The sequence below is a fragment of the Siniperca chuatsi genome, linkage group LG19, assembly GCF_020085105.1.
Source record: "Siniperca chuatsi isolate FFG_IHB_CAS linkage group LG19, ASM2008510v1, whole genome shotgun sequence".
Taxonomy (NCBI): domain Eukaryota; kingdom Metazoa; phylum Chordata; class Actinopteri; order Centrarchiformes; family Sinipercidae; genus Siniperca; species Siniperca chuatsi.
In genome coordinates this window covers 20,417,245-20,443,373 of record NC_058060.1, presented here as the reverse complement: position 1 = coordinate 20,443,373, position 26,129 = coordinate 20,417,245, and the positions used below count along the sequence as shown (strand labels likewise).

Below are 26,129 nucleotides of genomic sequence, written 5' to 3'. Positions count from 1 at the left end.
TTAAATGTTAATAACAGCATAATAATGGAGGCTCTGTAAACTGAGATTTTAAAAAAAGATGTGAAATCCTGTTTTTTGGCCTCCCAAGTTGACTCAAGGAGAAATGCAAATAAATAGAGCTATCTGTGGCTGCATGGTCAGATAAGAGCCAGAGGCTATTCATAGCTTGACAGCTTGACTCTCCTTGGTTCCCCCTGAAGATAACTGATCTTGTTGCACCACACCACTGTCTTAAGATATTTCTTCCTGATTTTTTTCCTTTATTTTTCCATACAATATTGTGCGACAGCATTAACAGCAATAAATATAACAGACAAAAAAAAGCAAAAGAAACCCCCAAAAAACAAAGACAGGGATAAATACAAGAAAGCTATGCAACTGTATAAACATAAAGGTCATTTTAATATTTTAATGACAGAACGAGCCTGTCATACAGCAGTGGACTGTTTCTGTCACAGATACATAGGTGCATGAGTATATTGGGGGGGAAAGGGGAGAAAAAATGTAACACAATAACAACAGCTGAACAGTACAGGACATGTATGCAGGTTTTTCACACTCGAGAAAAAGAAAGAAAAGAAATTAAATTGAATCAGGTCAGAGTATCAACTTGTGTATATAATTTGACGTCAAACTGCTGGGAAGAATCGATTGTTTTAACTTTATTTAAAAATTGTACAGCAAATAATTCTAAATGTATGGATCTGTCTAGAGGCAAAACTGTATTTTTCAGAAGAATTTAGATCACTGGAGTCTGATATCCTTTACTGCTGTGACGTGCCACATTACCACTCCTTCTTAAAGTCCTGCTGTAAATCATTTTCAGAGAGGTGAATTGTTAACCAAGACTCATGCTGATTCAGCAGTTCTCTCGACCCCACAGAGACATTGCTTTTTAAACATTTCTTCCAAAAACTTCATCATCTGCTCAAGTAGTTGTCAATCAGCACCATGATTGGAAGTCACAGCAAACTTGACTGCTAGTTTTCTCTGGGTCTGTCCACGTCTGCAGCTTTGAAACAGTTGCAGTACAATGCAGATAAGGTGGCAGTTAAGGGGGACGGCCCAGTGCTGCCTAGACAAGACTGTTGTGAAAATGTTGAACTCTTAGCAGGAATGCAATGACAGGTCTGGACCTGAACTTCCGCATTAAGCAGGAAGAAGTTAGTCAGAGAGCCAGATGCAATCCACATCAACACACCCAAATCTGCCTGTATATGACTGTTTTTGGTGTTGAGATTTATTAGAGAATAATATTTTGAGGTGGAATCGATGTCCATGAAGCTGTTATCTTGAAACTAACTGGTGAAACAAGGATTAATACATTTGAAAAGGTGAGTTAACTCTGTTAAGTTGGATGTTGTACCTTCAGTTAACGGTGAACACCCATAGCTGCTTTCCGCTGCTCGTACATGACTTTGACTATTGTGTATATGAAGCTTTGTTGTTTTCAGTTTATTATGCTTTTCTCCTCCAGCTACAGCAATTTGTATTTAACTGGAAGTATAATACAGATAATGTTCCTTAATACAGACTGAAAATCTTAGACATCCTGTCAAATAATGTGATTTAAAGACTCCTATGTACAAAAATGACACAAAACGGTTATTGTCACCCAATGTATCTTTGTACTCATAAGATAAGGCTTAATTAGGTTGCTGTACAGTGATAAGGCAGCCATTATTCATATTTTCATATAATTAAAGGGGGTTAGTTCAAATGTGTTCTTGTCTGCTTCCCAACTAGGTGGACCCGACTCTAATTTCAGACTGCTGTATGACTCAATAACTACATGAAACCAATAGGGTTGGCCTCTTATTTTAAAGCTAATAGTGCTGTCAGTTTGTCACAGATGATAGGAACATTTTGTACATTTGGCTTTTGAGATGAGATTAAGTCACAGAAAAATGGACTGAATTACTTGGAAACTTTATCATTGCAAGTGTCCATTTGGAATAACGGTGTATAAACCATTTAGTTGACAGGCTGTTTACTGTCTTTGACTGCTGTCAAGCCAGAAAACACTGCAATATATGTTTAGACAGACTGTCTAATGACTCATGTGTAATGTTAGAAAAAGGTTGAAGGATTATTTTTTCCATGTAAATATAACCTGTTGGTGGAAATTAGTGCCCATGTTTTATTTCTACGAAAACAAAAATTGTCAGTTCCTGTTTTTATGCCCTTCAGTGCTTTGTTTCTGCTGCCGAGCCCCTAATTTGCCTACTTACCAGTTCTGTAAACACATCTGCCAAAGACCCAAATACAGATATTTGATCCGAGTAAGAGAGGGAGTTTCTGTACATTATGGTAAACATGCTGTGCTTCGATATGGCCACTTAGAGTTGTTGTCTGGTTTCCATTTTCTTGCCTGAAACTTGAGTTACACACATTTGGACTGAAGGCTGAACCATATATTTGAGATTATTTAGGGGGGAATCGTTGCCTGGAAGAATTTAGTGGCTTGCATGCTATATTTTTGTCTTTTTTATTTCTTTGGATAACAGAAGTACAGTGGCGTGTTTTCACAATGTATTGTGTGGATTTGGAAAGGTGCCAGATTTCATGCCCAAGTGTTTCCAATAATATTTATGAATGCTGACAAATCGCATATTTTCTGAGTGGTTTCTGGAAAGAAAATGGCGCAAAGAGGCAACAACATACTTTCATGATTGTTCTCCTTTATGCTGTAACATCACCCAACGTAATGTGAATATGAATCATGAGTTTACTTGGTTAAACTTTGTTGTACAGTAAATGCAGTTATTGAAGGGAAATTAAATTATCCCATTATTCTCTCCATCTCACCTTACAGAGTTCAATCTACAGTCATCAGTTTGTAGAAACATGTTCGATTAAAATGGAAAAGTGAACTCACTGCAGAGCACTTTATGCATCAGTAATGGTTCTTTCAAATAGCGTTAGTCATGCCAAACTTTCTCTTCCAACTATGAAGGTTCTCCAGTATTACTGATAAAAATCTTTTGCATGATTTCAGAACAGATCCATGTCAACCCTGATATCTTGAGCCAAAGATGTTACAATTTTTTATTCATGATCGTTTTTTTGAAGGAATAGCTGGACATAAGAAGGGGAAATAAGCTTATTCGCTTTCTTGCTGAGGTTTTGATGAGAAGACTGATACCACTCTCATGTCTGTACGCAAAATATAAAGCTGTAGCCAGGAGACGATTAGGTTAGCTTAGCATAAAGACTGGGAACAGGGGCAAACAGCTAAAAAAAATCTGTCTACCAGCACCTCTAAAGCTTGCTAATTAACATAGTATCTTGTTTGCTTAATCCATAAATTATTTTACCTTTAGACAGAGCCAGGCTAGCTGTTTTCCCTTGTTTCCAGTGTTTATGCTAAGCTAAGCTAATCACCTCCTGGCTCTAGCTTCATATTTAACAGACAGATATTAGAGTGGTATCAATTTTCTCATCTAACTCTCAGCAAAAAAGCAAATATGCTTATTTCTCAAAACGTCAAAGTATTCCTTAAAGTAATACTAGTAGGCTCTACTGATTCTATTGTGGTTGTAATGACACCAGTTTAAGATGAACTCCTTTTTCTGTGGTTGTCTGTGTTTTATTTGCAACGTCACACCTACAAAAAAAAGTGTTGATTCAATCATACATTTATCTGAACAGAACTGACTATAAACTTAGCTTTCACCAAAAAAGAGCAACTTTTGTCTCCATCTGCAGAGGCGTATTTGTTTTCAAGGTTTGACCAAAGCTACACTCACCCTCTCTGACTTCTCTTGACTATATGAGAGTTGGGAGCGCTCCATCTAATGCATTTGGCCTGTAAAAGCAGCTGCTGGGAGTGACCTGACTGACAACTTTTTCCTTGTGTGACTTTTAAAATACACAGTGTTTATGTGTTCTGTGTGGTTGTTTGTGACCAAAGAGCTACGTGGACCAAAATCATAATGTGGTTGTTAAAGGGAAATCTGTTGTATTGCGATTGTCATAACACAAAATAAAATGTGACACCACAAGAAAAAGAGGAAAAATTATTCAGGGATTGAAAATAATTAAGGAGTTTTTAATTATGAGAACATCTGCTTTAGTGTTTTATATCAAGTTTCGCATTTTTGAGACTGCAATCGCTTAACGTTATGTTTTGTTTAGCCATTATGCACAATATCACATACGTAAACAACAAACTAGGTTCATGCAGGTGGCTGTTCATGTCACCATTTCCTATACGATTTCAACATTGTAAGTGGCAGGAAGCTCAACCTTTACCACTTCCTTCTACAGGGACAAACCATTCGTATAAAGGGGTGGAGGAGTGGGCCCATGCTACAACAGTTAGAAAGCCTCAAATGGAAATTGTTGCCTGACACTCATAGAAATGTAGTCATTATGGAAAATACTTCGTGCAATACCATCACAACCAGAGAAGTTTTGTTTCAAACCATTCATGCGCTCGCCATGTGTTAGATGTTGGAACAACACTGATCCGTTTCACATTCAAATGAGAAACATCATGTCACAGAATGGTATGAACTCTTGCCTGGAACAAAATAAGTCAATCTTGTCTCCTCCACAGTGTGACGAAGGGTTTGCCTTGTGTGTCTTAATTTGTTTTTCATTAATTCTCTGCAAATGACTTCTTTTTTCTTGATGGATGCAAAAGTTTACTAAACAGATTTACAGAACTAAATCTTTGTTTAGTTCTCTGAGGGAGAGAAAATCTATTGGTTTAACTCAACCAAACAGATTAAATTAAAGGGTGGGTGGAGCTTAGAAAATATTTGTTTCTAGGTTAGTGGCAAAAGGAAAGCCTATAAAAACCGGTAGAGAGTGTGTAGCCTCCATAAGGTCTGTCTGAAGTGTGTAGAAGTCATAGCTCATTGTTACTGATTGTTACTGCAACTTTAACCACACCAAACCTTTGCGTAACCCAAGCTATTTCTAATATTAACCTGAACACAACCATATTCAACTTCATATTCAAATATAAGCATCTCAAGTCTTACAGTTAAACCTAACCATGTTTAATCATTATGCCACAACCTTCCAGTTTTACAGACCAATGAAGCCACAGTATGTCAAGTGAAATTCACACCATGAAACTTTCACATAAATCAAATGCCGATTGTCACACAAGGCTTACTTCCTGTTGTCAGTAGGTGGCGCAATGACTATGACTCCTAATTGGCTTGTTGGTGAGCTGGTGAGCCTACCTGCTCTTACACTTTCAAGATAGCCTAGCTCATAGCTAGACTGTACCAAAATCATCAATGCTAACGCCTTGAGTGAACAAAAAACTTAGTTTGGTTTATTCATATTTTGTTTCAAACTTTATACAAAATATGTGAATGTGAATTAAGTATTATACAACAACAATAACTGGGTTTGCTCTTGCTGCCATGTTCCCATCTTTGTGTCTCATCTTGTGTAATCTGTATAAAATACTGATGGATTTTGACATAAGACTCTATAGCCATGCTAGAAAAATTTGACTTCATGGAGGAGCAAGAGGAAAAGTCAGGGGATCACCAAAGTCAGTAGGATTCATTTTCTAGGGATCATAAATGTACAAAGTTTCACGGCAATCCATCCAATAGTTGTTGAGATATTTTAGTCTGGATCAAAGTGGTGACTGACAGGCTGACTGACACTGCTATCAATAATATCTGAAGGAAGAAGGTAAAATGAAGCACCAAAATGAAACAAGTCTGGCATTTCAAGTGTTTATTTAAAAAATGTCATTTTCTAATTCACAATTACTAGGCCAGTAGTAGCCCAGTGAAACTCATTAACAGCCACAGAACCAAACACTAGTCACTACTGGTAATGGGGCTCATCCAAAAACTCAGAATTGACTGGTTCAGCAGTCACAGCAGCCATACTTTCTGTTGAAATGTCCTAAATCAGAATATTGTACCCTTACTTGCTCAGTCACTGTAGGGCACGAGGGACCATCAACATGCTTTCGATTCGGTTAGTACAGTAGCTCAAATACAGCGCATTACATTTCTGGAATTAATGAAGTGAAAACCCCATCTAAGCACCACTCTACTGTAACTGAGTGAACTCCCACTGACACCTCCACACTACTGGTCATGTTCCACTGTAAGAAAACAGGTCCTCTGTTTTGACTGCACATTCTAGCCCATCATAACATTTGCTCTGAGAAATGGGGATTCAAGTAATACATGTGTGAGAGACAGCATACTGTACATAATTTCAGATGGAAATCTCAAGTGAATCTTCTGGAGTTGTTTTCAGGGAAAACACAGCTACCACAGTCGTTCCACGGGCTATTTTGTTACTTTAGACTGAAATTATTAACAGTGATGATGCTGACATTTCACTCTATGCATCTATGTCTGGGTTAAATTATATCAGTCTTTAGCAGTCAAGTGTATGAGTCTTGAGACTTGATCAGCAATTTATAGCTAACCACAGTATACAAACCTGCATACTTTCAGGCATCATTTTTTGTCATAAAGTATTTGAAACGGATTGTTACTGTCATACACAGTGATTGAAACTAACTTTGCACATTGTAATTGTGTAATATGCGTGCATGATTCAACACATAATGGTCTTTAATGACATCATAGGACCGATTGCTGTAGTGAGTTGCAAGATCCTGTGTGAGATTTTGTTTCATTCAGTGTTAGTGTAGCATTCAAAAGCAGGAGGGTTAGAAGATGGAATTTATAAACATGTCAGAACTGTATCAGTTCAGTGAAATTAAAATCAGTACCAAAAAAAAAAACACAGGTTTGTCAAGAAAAAAAGGACATTTTACTTCTGACTCTGAACGATAATACAAAAATGAAACAATATCCCACTCTCCAGTTCAACACAACAAGTTCTGGCAAAACATGAATGCCGGAAAGTTGTGCATGCATACTTTTCTTCCTCCAGTCTGGGCTGGAGATGTTTTGCAAGATATCATAGCCTCGGGGCACATATTACAACTGCACACATTTCAGAGTAAAGCAGCAGTACTGTGTCTTACCACTGGCTGCGTAACATGCATGTGTATTTAACATTTGTTTCACCATGCAGATGGATTTTCATTCCACATATTCCTCCACTGTCATTCGTCATGACAGCCATATCCAATCAATGAAAAATTCTTTGCGTCCTTGCAGCACAGATCAATACAGGTCATCGATACATACACGCACAATCAGTTTTTGTCACGTGATAAAATATTTCACAGTCTGATCTTTCTGATGTTTTTGTGCCTGACACTTCTGCTGTCACTTTCAACAGATGGATGACATTGACGCCATGTTCAGTGATCTGCTGGGGGAGATGGACCTCCTCACTCAGGTGAGCTAAGGCAGTTGTCATAACAACTATAAGACATAAAGTATGAATGGTCCTGCAGTTTTATTCTAGCACTTCACTCTACATATTAAGTCTTTTGCTTCTTATTTATTTCTTTGTTTCCTATTTTATTACTTATCACTCATTATTACTTATTATTATTGTTTATTATTTATTGGTATGTAAGTAGTATTGTACCTAATTGCTGTTTGCTTTTTTCAACCTATTATGTATTTCATATCAATTGCTCAGAACAGTTAGCAAAGATGAACTCACAAGGGTAGTTGCAGGAATAAAAAAAACCCAACAATACTTAGTTAAAGTTAAATTCATTTTAAAAAGGACAAATAAACAGTGAGTAAATGATGAAAATGAAAGTAAAAGAGCGGATGGATTCATAATAGCCTAGAGTTGCATTACAGAACAACATTAACATCCACTTTTTTGTTTCACTTTGTTTCATAGGCCTAAGAAATGATTTGCAATAGCGGCCCCTGTCTATAATTTCAGTCTATAGGTCATTTTATTATTATTATTATTTAAGATATACTGTACATGTAGCCCAAAAGGCCAATTTAAAAAATAGAGTTTCCAGTGTAAAGTACCATAGGAACGTACCTTTTTTGCTGTCACAGTAGAGTGCATCAGATCCACAGTTTTCGCAAAAAAATTACATTTTTGAATGCAAACAATTGTACACACTTTAATGCAACAAATACTGAACACAACAACACATCTTCTCCAGACTGCTCGTGGTTAATTCTCTCACCTTATACCTTACATAGACTTTTCTTCTTTCTGAGACAGATGACAAACTCACTAAAACCCACCATCGATCACAGAGACACTCTAGACCAGCAAGCACAGCAGGGGGGAAACACTCTTTGTGATCATCTAACAACCATAAATTACACTAACTTTTGGAAGAGAGGTCAAATGGCAAACTCATAAGCCAGCTAGAGATTGCATATTTTTTTCTTAGTGAAAAGTCCTGCTGATCACTTTGATGTTGTTGTCCATTTTGCCAGAGGGGCTTAATATTACACATAGAAGCCCTGTGTAACATACACATGTAAAGATTATACTTTCTTACATAATGTTTGGGGACAGTTTATGTTTCAGAGCACTCAGAGTGTGTTGTGGATTAACTCACTGAACCTCTGGGGGTCTTGTGGCTGTACAGATATTGTATTCATGCTCTTATAAACACACCGCCTTGTTCATTCTTCCCTGCAGAGTCTCGGTCAGGAAACAGTACCTCCTGCATCTCTCCCCAGCACCAACAAGGAAGTCAACTTCTCCATTGGCTTCACTGACCTAAATGGTGACTTAACATTTTGTCTGTCATGTGTGTAGAAATACTACAAAGAGCTAGGTGTTGAAGTTTTGCGCCATGACTTACTACAAAACTGCAGTTGTGCAAGGGCAGGAAATATTGCATGTTTCATCAATTATCAAGATCACTTGGATAATTGGTAGTGACATAAAGAGGCAGAAAAACAGCATTCAGTTGATCTGCAGTATATCTGACTACTGTTCAAGAGCTGATTTCAGATGAAGATTGAGGTCACTGTAATTACGCTGGCTGCTTTCATTTGGTTGACATTGCATTGCTTAATGAAAACACAAAGAAAGGAACTTAAATGAAAGCTCTTAATGTTAAGGGGGAAAGCATATGCCATTTCAAAAAAGGAACTAGTTGCATCTTCTACTTGACAACATTTTAAAAGGCATTTGCTGAGTTGTCAAACATTTTAAACACCTCAGATCGACAGTTTCAAAATATTTTTGGCACTTGTCTTTAACAGACATAGGCCAACTGTACCTAAGTCAGTTCTTGATAAATAAATTCATTTTTTAAAAACCAGAGTCCCTCCATGAACTGGAAGACAATGACTTGGATGCGCTCATGGCTGATTTGGTGGCTGACCTCAATGCAACGGAAGAGAAACTTGCAGCAGAAATAAAAGGTCTAAAGGTGCCATCACCGCCCCCGCCAGACCTGCCACTACCACCGAAGGGACTGAGCACACACCCTGCCTCCTCCCTCGCTTACCCAACATCAACCGCGAGCAGCACCAGCAGACCTGTTAGCACCCCGGCCTCCTCCGCCACCTCCCCTTTACCACCTCCACCTCCTCAGTCTGCAAAGCCTACAAAGGTGAATCAGCCAGTGTACAGTTTGTAAGACAAGCATAACATCTCCGCAAGTACCTCTTATACTCTCTACTGGGAACTGGTCCAAAATTTAAGAAGTGAGAGTTTTAATCAAGCCTTGTCAGAGTAATAGGGATTTGATTTTGGTTGGTATGGTTTCAAAGAAAATGCCACAATAATGGATGACAGATAGTGAAGAAGAAAAGAAAATGTCCGTGCATTGTTAGGGTCTTAAAATATAAAATGCAAAAGCAGAAACATGAAGCAGAAAGAGGCAATAATGTCACAATCTCTGTTTTATTGGTGGCGTGTCTTGGTTTACAACAAGAAAGCACTTTCTGAGCCATGCGTGACAAGACAGTGTTACAACAAAAACATCACCAGTTCCCAGCATATATATTTCTGGTGAGTTCTTTTTGTCTTTGTGGAACTGGGAAGAGTGGTATTCTCTTATAACAGTTGGACGGTGAGATCATGGCGAAGTTGTTGCTGGACGGAGGCATCTGTTACAATTACAGAGACTCGTGAGGCGGAACAGCCGAGAGTCTGTCTGGAACAGATCAAACACATTCAGGAAAGAGTAACGGGATCAATACCAAAGGTTGGAGAAGGGGAGGTAAGATGTAGCAGTTGGGGGGGGGGGGCTTATTGCTTTAACAGGGCTTGTTACTTCATCCTTCTGAGGTAAAAACACCAGCTGTGCTGAGGCAGAGAATGTGTCATTGTTAGGTAGAGGTGTACACGTTCATTAAAACTGCACTGTAGGCAGGATTTTTATGTAAAAACACATCCAATTTATAAGCCAAAGAAAAGGGTCTCCTATCCCTGCTAACTGAGATCCAGTAGATTAGATGTAATGTCCCAAATGAAGTTCTTAAATGGACACTCCAGTTATGAAATTAAATCTAAATCAAATCAAAACAAAACAGTACACCTCCTGAACAGCACTAACGTCCTACATCCACAGAAATGAACTCACCACAGTTATAGTAGATCTTTTCCTCTCATTTACCTTTAGTACAATCTTTAAGCAATAGCTCAACATTTTGGTAAACATGCTTGTTCGCTTCTTTGTTGAGAGTTAGATGAGAAGATTGATACCACTCATATATATAATACAGTAAATATGAAGCTATAGTCAGCAGCAAATTAGCTTAGCTTTGAGGCTGGAAACAGGGAGAAACAGCTGACTGTCCAAAGGTAACAAAATCCGCCTACCAGCACCTCTAAAGCTCACTAATAAATAACTTTTATGTTGTTTGTTTAATCTGTACAAAAACCAAAGTGTAAAAATGGCAAGTTGTTGTTTTAGAGGCAGGTTTTGTGCCGGACTATTTCTCAGTCCGGGAGCAGGGACTTCCTGGAGTCTCTGCTTGGCAACTTCACAGTGATGACCAGACTCCAGAAAGTTACTGCTATTGTCTAAGAAATTGTCTGTCGGTTTTGTTTTTTGTATGGATTAAACAAATGAGATATAATGTATTAATTACTGAGATTTAGGGGTGCGGGTAGGCGGATTTTGTAATTTGTAACCTAGCTGTTTTCCCGTTCAGTTTTTATGCTAAGCTAACCAGCTGTTGGCTGTAGCTTCATAGTTAACATACAGCTACGTCATCTAACTCTCTCTATGAACTCTTAACTATAATTCAGCTGTCTCATTACATATTATTATTTGTCCTCTTTAGGAGGAAATCGAGGCGCAGATGAAAGCAGACAAAATCAAGCTTGCTCTTGAGAAGCTCAAAGAAGCTAAAGTGAAAAAGGTAAGACAACCAAACACTGAAGTGTACTCCTCTGAGCTTACATCCACTGGTGACAATAAACTTTAAAGACAAAGTGAATTACGGCTACATGGACATCACTGTAAAATACGTAATGTTCAAACACAGTAGTATGGCTCTTTGTTTTCTTTTGGAAGAGCTATCAATCATAGTAATGGATGGCCACTTTCATCCAGCCCACGTCCTGCAGGAAAGCACAGTTTCCTCTTTGGGTGATATGTGGACACTTTCTCATCTTCAAAGCAGTCAACAAAAGCACAGACATGTGGTCTTGCATGCAAAGCTTTAGATCAGGATCTGCAATTTTACACAAAATCAAAGTAGTTTCGTGCCAATTGTATCATATTTTTTTCATAGGCAATGTGACTGATGATATGCCAAGTTCTACACTCTCATGGCTTGGCTGAGACGTATTATAACTTACATGGGTGTGACTGCATTAATGGCCTGTTTACCTGTTAAGATAGTAATTATAAATTCTTAGAAGTTGTCTAAAATCTAAAGGGAACCAGTAAAAACAGCTTCTCTAAATTGCCATGTGTGTGCAGACACAGACCATTAGCCACTTTCACAGGAGCATCTGTTCCAGAGTTGTTAGACGCAGAAGCAAAAGGTGCAACCTCAGTGGTTTCAGCAGAATCGTCTGTGGCAGAGGCCCTCAAGTTTCAGATAAACCCACTGGTTCTACAGCATGCTTTTGACATGGATCAAGTATTTTGAAGATACCTTCCTTGCATGAGGAAGTACTGTAAGAGGAAAATTTATTTTATATCCAGTGACATTTCATTCAACCACATGCCAAACCTATGATTTCCAGGGAAGGTCGAGACCGAGTAACATGTGATCTAACACTCTAAATCCTCTTGTGATAACATCTCTGAAAAACCACATTTTTATGACACAAGGCAAGTGACTGGCTGACCTTGGTTCTGTGAAACTCCTCAGCTTCCCAGAGCTGGATTTGTTTCAGATGAGAGGAAGTGTGAAGCCATATGAGCCTGTGAGGACAGCACTGCTCCGCTCCAGAGCAAAATGAATCTCAGCCGACTTGGGGAAAAAGGAGGTGCTAAGACTGTAAAAAGAGACAAATATAGTGAAAAAGATATGACTAAAAAGCCAAACAAGTTCAACAGAACGGAGAGACAGAAGTGCTGATGCTCCAACTCTTCTAGTAAAACTAACGTTAGGAAACAGAAACAACAATTTACTGTACATACCCTGTAATTAAACTGGCAAATAAACAAGCTGAATGTGCTTCGAGGCTTGATTTGACTTCTGAGACACCTGCTGCTGTCCACAACATGTTTTACTTCAATCTGTCATGCAGATGTTAGTACCAAAAACACTTCAAGAAATAGTTTGATGTTTAGGGAAATACGCTTATTAACTTTCTTGCTGAGAGTTAAATCGAAAGATCGATATCACCCTCATATCTGTCCATTAAATATGAAGCTATAGCCAGGAGGAGACTGGAAACAGAGGAGGGGAGTATGTTCTGTTTCCAGGCTTTACTTTTGTAACCAGCTGCTAGCTGTAGCTTCATGTTTACCGTATAAGTGGTATCGATCTTCTCATCTAACTCTAAGCAAGAATGTCGAACTCTTCCTTTACGCAAGAGTTCCCACTGGTTGGAATTTGAATTTTTTTTCTTTTATTAGTCAGGGAAAACACAGCAAAGTAACGCAAAAGTAAAATAAAGTAAATTTATTTCGCAGTTGGTGGTGAAGGTGCTGTTGAATGACGGCAGCTCCAAGACTCTGATGGTCGACGAGAGGCAGAATGTCAGGGAAGTTCTGGAAAACCTGTTTGAGAAGACTCACTGTGACTGCAATGTGGACTGGAGCCTGTGTGAGACCTACCCTGACCTGCAACTTGGTAAGTTAATGCACTATAGCATCTAAAATACTGTACCATGTGGTTGATGCGACACAGTGCTATGACTGCATCTGTATAGCACGTTTCATACGTGCACGTTAAGTGCAATTCAAAGTGCTTTACAGATGACAAATATAAACAGTAAAACAGTTTGAGACTAATGCACACAAAAAATTGAAATGATGAGCGTGAAATGATTAATATAAACAAATAAAGCAGAGATTAAAGATAATAATAAATAAATTATAGACGGTAAAACAAAAAATTACAGGAAATAAATCTAAAGACTTTAAAATGGGTTTAATGTGTTCCATCCTTCTGGTCCTAGTCATGATTTTTTTGGGTAGACCAGAAAGGATAGCATTGCAGTAGTCTAGCCTGCTGGATATAAAAGCATGCATTAGTCTCTCTGAAACGCTCAGAGTGAGAAATTTTCGCATTTTAACTATGTTTTTCAGATGATTTGGTGACATTCAGCACATCAGCCTTAAAGTTAAAGATGACACGGATGTTTCTTGCATGTTGGCTCCAAGAAAGTCCAACAGAATGTAATTTTGTTTCTCTCTCCAGACACTAATATATCATCAATAGCTCTTGTGTCTTCTGATGACACAGCCACATAAAGCTGTGGGTCATCAGTATAGGTATGGAAAGAAATGCAATGTCTCCTGATGACACCACCAAGGGTTATCATATACAGATTTAGAAGTGTTTGAGAAGACTGTAACATGGGTGGGACTACTGGGAAATTAAGCCCTAACCCTGGCAGTGCCTCTATGTCCATACACACAGGCTGAGGAGCATTTATGATGATGATTAATTCATCAACAATCACCATTGCTATTAATGTGTTGTTACTAGTTGATATAGCACCATAGTGGTTCAATCTGTGGTCATTTCATGAGAGATTTGCTGTTTTAAACACCTTGTGACATGTTAAGGATTTTCTGGGGGGAAATTAAAAATCCTTTGGTGCACATTTCCAGCAGCAGTTTGGAATAAATCAAATAACTGGGTTGCTAGAATAAGCAAACGACCAAAATTTCATGAACAGAAAACACAAATTCATACTACTGGTGACACTGATTTGGTAAATTTAGTGCAGAAACACCACAGCAATAGGTGCAAGCTGGGCAGCAAATATATCAACAGAAGCAGAAAAACACAGCATTGGTAATGTAGACTACCACTTTAACAACATAAGCCTTCAGTGTGTTTTTACATGAATTATCAACTAAACACACACACACACACACAATGTGTAGAGTGGGGATATTTCATTCAGGTCCAGATGATGGACTGTGTTTTTATTGGCACGATGGCAGCCACACTGCAGCGAGCTCACAATGAAACATTGATCTTACTGTCATCCATCTCTCTCTCCCTCCTCCTCTCTTTGCTATACTCTCTCTATCCCTGTCTCTCTTACACACACACAAACAGTGTAGACAGGTGGGTTTAATTTGCTGTATCGGACACTGTCAGTCATCCTCCCTGTCATGCGGAAATAGAAGCCTTATGATCTCAATCCTCTGTCTGAGCCGTCTGTGCTATATTTACTTCAGCTGCTGGACTTCGCTGCCATCACATTCTCCGGCCGCTCGTTACCACTTCATCAGATAGTAACAGAGATAATTCATATTTTTAAAGAAGCAATCTTATATATCATGAATGGGCAGTCATTTTACTCTGTCCTGAAACTGTTTTAATGAGATACTGGTGGTAAAGTCATTAACCTCTGTGAGAAATAAAATCTAAGTCAATATTATTTTGCTTGAAAATAATATTCAAGTAATTTTATATGCAGCTAATTAAGCTGTGAAACACTAAATTAAAGGATAAGCCTAGAATTATTCCATATTTTTCTTATTTTCAACATATATATATATATATATATATATATATATATAATTTCAATAAACTACAGTGCACATATTCATGGTAATGAAGGAACATGTCACCCAGTGCAATGGTGTGTCTCATTCATGTGTTTTTAATAGTTTCTGGACAACAAGATCTACGGCACAGAGGAATAAGATGTATCAGGTTTTGGATACACAGACAATAGTTATTAGGATTTCATGGGATTTGTTGATAATAAGAAAAAAAACAGAATATTACCAGACCTATCCTTAACTGTTTGCTGCAAATACTTAGTCATACGTCACAGAAAACATTTACAGTAAGTAACTGCAACTTAAGAAAACACATGCAAATAGATAAAACACAAGCAAATTAAGAAAACATCTTCATTAATTTGACAACACATGAGCAGCATTTCGAAAACATGCTGCTAATGCACACAACACAACCAAATACAGAAACACGCTGCAAATCCACAAAACAACAACAGAAGTGTTTCTAGAGGACACTAAAAAGGTTTGTGACTCCTGAAGTCGGGTCCGTTTCATCCATTCATTGTTTTTCTGTTATTTTGTGCATGCAGCGGTCACTTTCAGCGCATGTGCAGAGTAGAGCAGTAGCAGAAGTCAGAAACCCACAACGTAAATATAAATGGATAATACACGGACCCGACTTCAATAATTTCATGAGTCTCAAACTGTGGCAACAACAAGCGCATGTAAGCCATGTTCAGCACTTTTTAGTGTCCCCAGGAAACACTTCCGTTGTCGTTTTGTGTATTTGCAGTGCATTTGTGTATTCGGTTCATGATGTGCATGTGTTGTCAAAGTAATGAAAATGTTTTCTTAATTTGCTTATGTTTCGTCTATTTGCATGTGTTTTCTTAAGTGCGTTTGCCCTTGTTGGCCACCGTAGATTTGGTACAAACAAAGGGAACTGAGTTGTACTTGGTGAGAGCCATTCTTTTTATTGTTGTGTTACTGTAAATCCTCTCCCCTTTACGTGAACAGTGTACCAGTAATGTTACCACTCTAGTCACAAACTGTCTGCGACTCACAGCGCAACAGTGAATCCACTTGATCACTGTCCCAGCTTACACTACGCAAGGCAACTTTATTTACAACACATTTCATACAGAGGGTAAATTCAAAGTAGTAAATTCACTGAAAAAGCAGAGGGATATGGCGTTGTGTAATGTTTACAATGTAGATCATTGACATTAGGTCTGGCAATACGAGTAATTTAGTGCTGCTAAACCTAGTCCACACATGCAAAATTAAATTATATAGGTGGGATGTCTAAGTTTCAATCTGGTCCAAATCTTATCACTAATGGAGAGTGATTGCACCTGATGGTCAAGATGATATATGCTGCCAGTGCAAAACAAATGAGGAAATGTGTGTTTTGCTTTGGTCAACACAGTTTATTTTTAACCAAATGATAGCCCATGTTTAAATTTAAAGTATGTCATCCATGCAAAATTTCTTGACTCATGAGCATGGGGGTGGACGGGGTCGCTGACTAACTAGGCAGTCTGACAGCTTGACAATGGAAACAGTTCATTTTTAAATGCCTGTAAACCCCCCAGAGTGTGTAACACTCTAACTACTATACATTTTTGCCGACCTTTAATCTTTATCAACAAAAAGTCAAGTAAACGCCCACAAAGCTCAACAGCAACACCATCTTCAAACAAATCTTCACTGTTACAGTAAATTCATCCATGTGCTCACCATGCACACCACCGAAAAGCACCATGTGGTTAATGCAGTTCAAAGGGATTTTTACTCCTAATAACTCACTCTAGCAGCAAAGTCACACCATTCACATCCATTTAATTGTAATAGTCAAACTATGGACTGGAACCCTGGCAGCAATTTATTTAATGCCTACCTCTGCCTCGGCTGGTATCCTGTAATTGGGGGCCATGGCTAAACTACAGTCAAATGGCCAGTACATGATGGTGATCTATGGCACTGAGTGTGTGTGTGGGTGGGCAGAGAGGAGGAGGAGGTGGAAAGTGTCCTTAATGTGTTTTTGAGGTTTAGTGCCATTTAAAGTCCTTCCAGCAAATGGGGAGGCTTGTATTTTATTGAGCCCTTCCTTAATTCATCCCACTTGAAATATACAATTGTACAGCTGTGAAACTGACTTTGAACCAAGCTCAGCTGATTTAACTGAACTGTACATATGGTAAAGCATTTGTTTTGACACATTTTATGGGACAAAGCTAAAACAGAGAGGACACTGAGAATATTAAGTGAGATTAAACACTTGTCAATTCTGGTTTAAATAATAATATGCTGTAGAGTGTGAGAAAGTAAACTGGAGACATGTTTAATCTTCCAAACCCAGAGTATTGCCATATACTGTAAGTGTTTGAATGTGCTGAGAAATTATCTTTAATGGCTGATAGAGGAGAGATTTGCTGTGTTTACTGAAGAGGTGGAAAGTAAGCAAGTATATTTATTAAAGTACTGTGCTTGAGTAAAATTTAGAGGTACTTGTACTTTACTTTCAACTTTGTAAGACTTTTTACTGCTACTCCACAACATTTTGAATGACAAAGTTATCATTATATCACACTTGAATGTTTTTTTAATACATTTTTTTTTTTACATGGGACATTTTAAGGCACCGACCAAAGACCTATATTATCGTTGAGGGATGAGGACTTTTCATTTCATTTCAAAGGATAATATTCTAGTGTTGATTCCACTGACAGCCACTTTGCAGATAGAAATTTTAAAACATATAATAAGCTCATAATAAATGATGCATCATAACCCTAACCCGAAACCATATATAGTAGTTAGATATAGCACCACATGGATCAGCTTCAATATTGAAATTCAGCTTACAAATAACTTAATAAACAATTTTATTTAGAAGTTACAATGTACTTAATGAAAAGGGATATTCTTTTACTTTGATACTTAAGAATGGTTTGCTGCCAACAACTCTGTACTTTGACTCCAAAAAAACTTTGAACGCAGAACTTTTACTTGTACCATGGATATGTACCAAGACAATGGACCTCAGGGCCCATACACATAAAAGGCCCCTTCTCCTACCTACCAGGTGTATGTGTGGCAAAAATAAACAAAAATATGATTTAAAAAATCAGATTGGACTAAAGGATTCAGGTAGGTATGAGGAGCAAACACCCCCAAAAAAATCGGGACATCCCCACTGGTCAGGAGATCCATGTGCTGACTTGAGGACCCCATTACCCCTGTGGGCCCTGGGCCTGTGCTTGTTAGGCCCACTCAGTAATCTATCCATGACTTGTAATGGAATATTTTTACATTGTGATACTTTTACTTAACGCTACTATGTGTATAATTTAAAAATTTCAGACTTTGGCACCCCCCAATGGCACCATCAAAAATCTAGATTGCACTAGTGTTCACCAGGATTGTCTCATTTTCTTTAAACCAAAACTTGCACTATCAGAGTAATTTGAAAGATGCTACAATTAAAATTTAAGTAGATAATCTGAATACTATATCTGCTGACGTCTAGATTTGCTTTTCTTTTGACAGAACGGACGTTTGAAGACCACGAGAACCTTGTGGAGCCTCTCTCAGCATGGATGAGGGACAGTGAGAATAAAATCCTCTTTCAAGAGCGGGGGGAAAAAAATGAGGTTTTCAAAAACCCACAGGTTGGTCCCTTCATTGTATGCACCTTTATATGTAAATATATACTGAGTGATCAGAGGTGATGTGTGTGTGATATTCTTATTCTTGGCCTTGGTTTGTGCAAATTCTGTCTCCACATTGTTTCAGCCCAGCGCCATCTGGCTATTTTCACTGTTGAATTGTTGTCTGAATTATGAGATGTCTTTTCGTGTAGTATGACCTCTTCCATTTATGTCCTCACTGTAATATATCAGACAAAACAGCTTCAGGCAAAAGACATCAAGATTTTGGCATGTTTGTTGATATAATGGGAACCCTTTATAATCTCAATGTGTTTAATGGATTCGGTCTGTTGGCAGAGACAAATAGCCGGGTTGGAAAAACCGATGAGATATTCTCGTTTTTAGTACTCCATCATGTCTTCCACGTCCCCCAACAAAAGACAGATCTGTTTAATACAGTACGTCCCGATCAATTTACAGTTGTAACTTTTGACAAGAACTACCAAAATAGAATTCCCCTTCGGGCTTTCTCTCAGCACAATGAAAACATAGGCCCAGACTATGCTATGAAATTAAACTAGCCCAGTCACACAGGGACAAAGAGCAGGGTTCGAGGGCTTGTGAAAGCTGATTGTGAATGAAAAAATGTTTTTTTTATTTCTGTTGAAGTGAGCATGCTAACAGGTTCAAAATGACATTGCTAATATCCTCATGTTAAGCAGGTATAATGTTAACTATGTTCACTAGTGACATGTTAGCATGTTAACATTTGCTACTTAGCACTAAACAAATCTCATAGTTGTTGAGACATTTCACTGGAAACAACAAATGTCTACCTCATGGTGGCGCTAGAGGAAACGTCAGGAGCTCACCAAAGTCAGTAGGATTCATCCTCTGGGGACCACGAATGTCTGTACAAAATTTCATGGCAATCCAAGTCATAGCTGTCGAGGACGAGGCTGTGATCAGAGTCACGAGTCTGTACCAAAGTCATGGGCCGACTGACCGTCCTACAGTCAGACATTATCATCCCTTGAGCTACGCCACTAGCATGACTAGAAATTGCCAATGTATTGTCAAATTGTCTAAATCAGTCTTGCTGTAATCATTAATGCACTTTATGTTTTATTCCTGCAGAACTTTTATCTATGGAAGAAGGATAAGAAAGCTCTCAAAGACATAAAAGACAAAGACAAGGAGTTATTAATACAGGTAAATAAGCTTATATGAACACGCGCACAAACCACATGTGAAATATTTTCTTTAAAGAGACAGTTTTCCCAGTGGGAGCTCCTCTTAGTGACCTCTTTCATCCCTTCTTCACCTCTGCAGGAGAACTTCTGCGGGACTTCCATCATTGTGCCTGATCTCGAGGCGGTGCTGTATCTCAAAGAAGACGGCAAGAAGTCCTGGAAACAGCGGCTCTTCCAACTGAGGGCCTCTGGAATTTATTATGTGCCCAAAGGGAAGACCAAGGTCAGGGGTCAAAAGGGGACATCATTCTGTGGCAAAGACCAGACTATAAAGACACATCCAACAGCTAATACTCTAATCCAGGACACATTAAGTTGGGCTCAAGCAAGTTGAACAGCAGTGGTGAAAGATTAATATCAAGCAGCCCCTTCTGGCAGTGAGAGTAATTACACTAACACTGTCGACGCGTGCTTATGATGTATGCCTACAGTGAGCTCACCCCAGCTCCTGTTCAGAAATAGCTACAAAAATACAGAGAAATTTCCACAGTTCCAACACAATAATCCATTATTTAGGTAGAATAAATGTAATAGCTACATAGCCTTCAGCATTATGTGAACTCGTTTGGCAAGGGCTTGAATGTAACTGACGTTTATATGTAAAGTCCTGCACTCTGGCTTTAAAAAATATATGGTCGATTTTTTTCAGTTTTCACTGGGACCACAATGTGTGTAGTCTTTCTGCTTTATGAACCACACTCTTGTTTCACGCAACGCTGAATATAACTAGAGCTTTTACTCTCTGCTGGTATACCTACAGTATATTTACTTGCTGTATATCTAAGATCTCTTGGGAGCTCTTACTCCCAAACATACCATTCATACAGGACTACTATGCCCCTACTATTGTGCTTGTAGTAAACAGGAGAAAAAAGACACTACAGATCAACTTGTAATATAATCCCTTATTTCTTTTCAGTCATCCCGTGACCTCATCTGCTTTGTCCAGTTTGACAATGTAAATGTCTACTATGGTAAAGACTTTAAGACCAAATACAAGGCCCCAACTGACTTCTGCTTTGTTCTGAAGGTAAGTTTGCTCTAAATGCTCTAAATTATTAATCTAAATTGCCTCACACACCCGAGGTCACACACCCTTTTACTGTGGAATTGATAAAAAGAGAAATTGCAACTTCCCCTTACCATGATACTAAATAAAACATTTCAAAGTATCACTCTGAGTGCCTGTTCCACTAGTTGGTGTTATGAGGCACATATCACACCATATATTGCATGGTGTAAGAGATATCAATGCCGAATTGTTGCACATTTTCTAAGTATATGGTCAGGTACACAGCTGCATGCTTTACTGGAAATGTGAAATGCAATAAATAGTTTAATATGAAGAAGTGAAAAGAGATGGGTTTATCCAATTTAGCCTGGACAAGTGGTGAGACAAAAAGTGACTTCTTAAGCAGTTCCTCATATTTCTTTAAAATAAAGTACTGTAAAAGCACCATGCATTTAATTTAGAGTTCTTTCAAACTGAGGTATTAGCAGTGTATTATATATATATTAGCAGTGGTGTGAGTGACCTACAGTACAGTACTCATTTAAGACCAAGAAATGCTGACTGATGAATTAGATAGGTTAGGCTGGTGGTCAGTCTTAAAAGGGATGTGAAAGTCTGCTTTCTTTCTTTCCCCCTATCTTGTTTGAGAAATACTAGAATCAGCAGATACCACTAGACTAGTTGTTGAAGCAAAAAGAGCTTAGAGAGGCAAAGAAACTGAATTTCCTCCCACTGAAAGACAGAGTCCACAAGCTTTGAGACTTTAAGGTGCTCCTGGCCAAGGGCAAAGGAAAATTACCTGTCAGAGTGGACATTTTGGAAGGCTTGCCAGGTTTCACATGGTCTCTTGCCCTTGTTGTTGTTTAGGAATCATTCAGTAAAACTTGATAAAAGCTGCTTCAGTTGTGGTATGCGGTGATGAAGATGATGAGACAATAATAACTGAAGCGGTTTTAAGCAAGTGTTCAATAAGGGTGTGTTTTGACACATTGGTGGTGCTTATGGACTACCAAACACTGCAGCGACCCAAGGACGAAAGCAAAACAATTTAGCTTCATGATTTAGCTGTTATAAATTCGGAGGAGATGCCTGAGGTGATCACTAATACCATCCTCATTATGTACAACTGATATCATGACATTATGGGGGAAACAATCAACTGTGGGATTAATGTTAGACCCATACAGTATACATTGCACAGCAAATATTTTTTGCAATAAGCAAGATGGTGTACACTTACTGGCATAAATAAATAAGACTATTTGAGCATCAAACATTTCATATTTCCTAAATTACACTGGATTACAGGATGTATTAAATGGCATGTTCGTGTTCAGAAATGCTGACTGGACTATACCAAACAGGAATTGAAAATATAACATCCATTTGACTGGTGCTGCCCATTAACACTCTGATTCTAGACTCACTCTGCCCCCTTGCGGTACCCTGTGATACCCTTAAAGGGGAACTCCACTGATTTTACACATCTGTCCAAAGGTGTTATAGGAGTACAATGCTAAATCGCTGGAGTACTCTTTTAAGATCAACAAATTTAATGTAAAATACTGAATCATCCAATCAATGAGTGAATGTAAAGGCTCTTAGGCAGAGTCAAGGTGCTATATGACACTCCAGAGGCTAATTTTGGTGTGTTTGGGTTCGTCATTGCCCAAAAACAGCTTATTACACATTTATTATTATTATTTTGTGAGCTATACTGAAAGGTGTGTTGGTGCAGAGTAGTGTAATGGCAGAAAAATGTCACTGTAAACTGTTAAAGTATGTTACCTTCACAGTTTTTATGATTAGATTCCCCTGGGAAATGAGAGGAGTTTTTATAATGTAAACTAAAAATAAATGTCCTTAATTTCTTCCAGTCTGTATGGGATGTTTCAAATCTAGCAAAGTAATGTGAAAGTAACCTCTACTCTGCAATTCATAAAGTATGTTATCAACTGCGGTTATGATAAGGTAACTAGTAACTGTAATAGAAAACATGTTAAAGGTATCCTACAAACGCCTGTTGACAGGACTCTTAAAGATCTACGGGAAAAGACTTTAACAAAGTAGGTTTTTACTAACCTGATCTGTTTACCATTTGGATTTGTCTCTACAGCATCCTCAGATCCAAAAAGAATCTCAGTATGTCAAGTACCTGTGCTGTGATGATGCTTGGACCATGAACCTATGGGTAACCGGAATACGGATTGCAAAGGTAAATTTAACCAGCTCTGCATTTTATAACAGGAAGTAATCTCCATTTAACCAGAACTCACGGTCTGTGGTGTGTTTCTTGCACTTCCAGTATGGTGTGTCGTTGTATGAAAACTATAAAACCGCTGAGAAGAAGGCTGCTGTCAGTTCTGTGTGGTCGAACCGCAGCACCCCATCGAGCTCCAATCCATCAACGCCCTCACCCACCATCAAAGGTAGCACGACACACAAGCTGCCCTTACTGAGTGTTTCAGTGATGTGAAACAATCCAGGTGTGGTGATATTAGTACAAACCTTTTGCTTGCACTATATGCTCACTCATTATGTTTCTTCTTCTCTGCTAGCCAAATCACCAAGCCAGGCCAATGGTCATGCTCCAAAGCCCCAACTGAGGCCTGTTTCTGAGGTATGAAACTCTTCATTAGGATGTTCATGATCGATTTATCTGTTGATTATTATTGTTTAGTCTATAAAATGTTAAAAATTGTGAAAAATGCCCACCAATTTCCCAAATCCTAAGGTGATTTGATCAGATATTAGGGCAAATATATTTAATTTACAATGATAAAAGACTGAGAAAAGCTGCAAATGGAATAACACTTTATTTTAAGGGACCCATATTTTCCAACCTTTCCTAGAAAGTAACTGATATACTGTCAATTCATAGACAGATTCCTGGAAAGGATGTTGGAATTGTAATAGTAATTACAGGGAAAAAAGATAAACTGTTAACTTCAATTAATTGCTGGTGTGACCTAAAAAGTCTTTTAATTAGTGCACAGCAGGTCAGCTAAACCTACAAAAATGTAAAATTTATCTAAACATACAAATGAATGTACAGAGGAATAAAATTACCAATAAAAAATGAATAATGAATTAATATTTACTTTACAGTTCTTTAAATTAAATTCCTCTGGAGCTGCAGCGATTAGTCGATTAACAGAAAATTAAATGGCAATTATTTTGATAATTAACTTATTACTACTCATTTTTCAAGCAAAAATGCCCAATATTTTGTTATCAGCTTCTCAAATGTGAGTATTTGCTGCTTTTCTTTGTCATATGTGACAGTAAATTAAAAATCTTTAGCTTTTGGACTGTTGGTCAGACCAAACAAGAAAATTTAAGACATTAACGTGTGCTCTGAGATATTATGAATGCCATTTTTTCACAATTTCTAAACATTTTATAGACTATAATTGATTAATCGAGAAAAAATTCAGCTGATTAATCAATAATAAAAATAATTGTTAGTTGCAGCCCTAAACTAAACGCAACTAACTGAAGTCAAATTACTCTCTTTGTCTTTCTTTTACCTACAATTTGTACCAAATTGCACTGTTTTTTCCAGGAAACCTCCTAGGAAACTACAAACCCATAAAATAAAGTATTAAAGCAATTTCTGACATTCGAGAGGCTTTTTTGCTTGATTAATTATTTAAAAGGTCGGTCCAAGGATTTGTTATTGCATTTTTATAAAGTTGGGAGACTCACAAGAGACAGATAAAAAAAAAGGTCAAAATCAAAGTGCCTTTTTAGTGCCTTGTATGAGTCAAGCTAAAAAATGCTGGATCCTATATTTCCCATAATGCCACCAATAGCATAATTTCAATTTCCTTTCTCTCTGATTGGCTTTTGATTAAAACATTGTAAAAATGTGTCCATGTTGTTTCATTATGTTATATTCTTTCTTCTCAGGACCTTGGAAATGTCGCACCTCCACCCCCACCCCCACCCCCACCCCCACCATTGGCCAAGATCCTTGCCCCGCCGCCAGCAGACCAATTCTTCCCTCCTCCACCTCCTTTGGCTGCCGCAAAACCTGCCCTTCCTCAGAGAAACTTGCCAACCAAGTTTCCTCCACCTGCAATGGACAATCTCCCTCCTCCACCGCCGTCCCCACCCATCGACAATGCCTCAGAGGCCCCGCCAGACTTCCTTCCACCCCCTCCTCCTGTCGCTGGCTTTGGATCACTGCCGCCTCCTCCTCCGCCAGTGAACTCCCTACCACCACCGCCTAGTTTCAGAGGTATGGACCAGTCTCTGCCTCCTCCACCACCAGATCCAGAGTTTTTACCACCGCCTCCACCTCAGTCAATGTTCACAGGGGCTGGAGCACCCCCTCCGCCTCCACCACCTCCTCCACCAGCAGCTGCTGCTGCCCCAAGAGCAGCGTTGCAGCCTTCTGGCTCAGTGAAGAAGATGCCTCCTGCTCCGCCAAAGAGGACTACACCATCGATGCAAGGAGGAGGTGGAGGAGACTTCATGTCAGAACTGATGCTGGCCATGAACAAGAAGCGTGGGGATCATTAACCTGAGAAAGAAATTTGTGGAGTATAAATATAGTACGAACTGTGCCCGCACAATGACCAACTTAACCTTTAGTCAGCCTTGCCTTGATTTCAGCAAAACAGCTACTCTTTACATCCACAACAATACTTAACATCTCCAACATGAAGCCAGTGGAGAGCAATACAGACTTCATCCCTTCTAGAAAACAGACAGTGATCCACCCATCCTTTTTCTAAACTGCTTATCCAAGACATAATCTTGCATGAATCAGACCAGTTTTGTACAGTGTTTAAAAACCACATCACAATCACAGACACCAGTGACAAAATTTGCTGAAAGAAAACATGATGCTAACATATCTGTTAATGTAACAAACTTGAGGTGACATTTCTTTCATATGACATAAAAAATATGCTGTCATCATACTTAAAAGAGAAAGTTTTATAGAATTGTATATACTGTTGCATGGAGGGCTGTAAATACTATGAAAACACTTTACCAGTTACTTTCCAGGCATTTACATTGCCTTACTGTAGTTTTCAAATGACTGTTGCCGAAATAAATCCTTAATGTTCCTGGTGGCATAAGAAATGCATTAACTGAACATCATTTCTTACTGGACTGAATTATTGGGTCTTCTTCCTGCCATTGACTACAACCTGCTGCCATTAGTTGTTTAAAAACACAAGGTATATGACATATGTCTATCTAAAAGCAACAACCTCCCTGGA

The 26,129-nt window shown here is 38.4% G+C and overlaps 1 protein-coding gene across 1 annotated transcript; it reads left to right on the top strand.

The window, feature by feature from the left end:
• The first annotated feature begins 1,135 nt into the window (after positions 1–1,135).
• Positions 1,136–26,002, top strand: LOC122867088 (amyloid beta (A4) precursor protein-binding, family B, member 1 interacting protein). The gene is made up of 14 exons (XM_044177455.1): positions 1,136–1,334; positions 7,249–7,308; positions 8,542–8,629; positions 9,174–9,466; positions 11,148–11,225; positions 12,959–13,118; positions 18,527–18,648; positions 19,765–19,839; positions 19,960–20,103; positions 20,800–20,910; positions 23,009–23,107; positions 23,198–23,321; positions 23,451–23,512; positions 24,805–26,002. Exons 2-14 carry the CDS (start codon positions 7,249–7,251, stop codon positions 25,417–25,419), a joined length of 2,031 nt encoding a protein of 676 aa, XP_044033390.1. The 5' UTR covers positions 1,136–1,334; the 3' UTR covers positions 25,420–26,002.
• Positions 26,003–26,129: the final 127 nt, after the last annotated feature.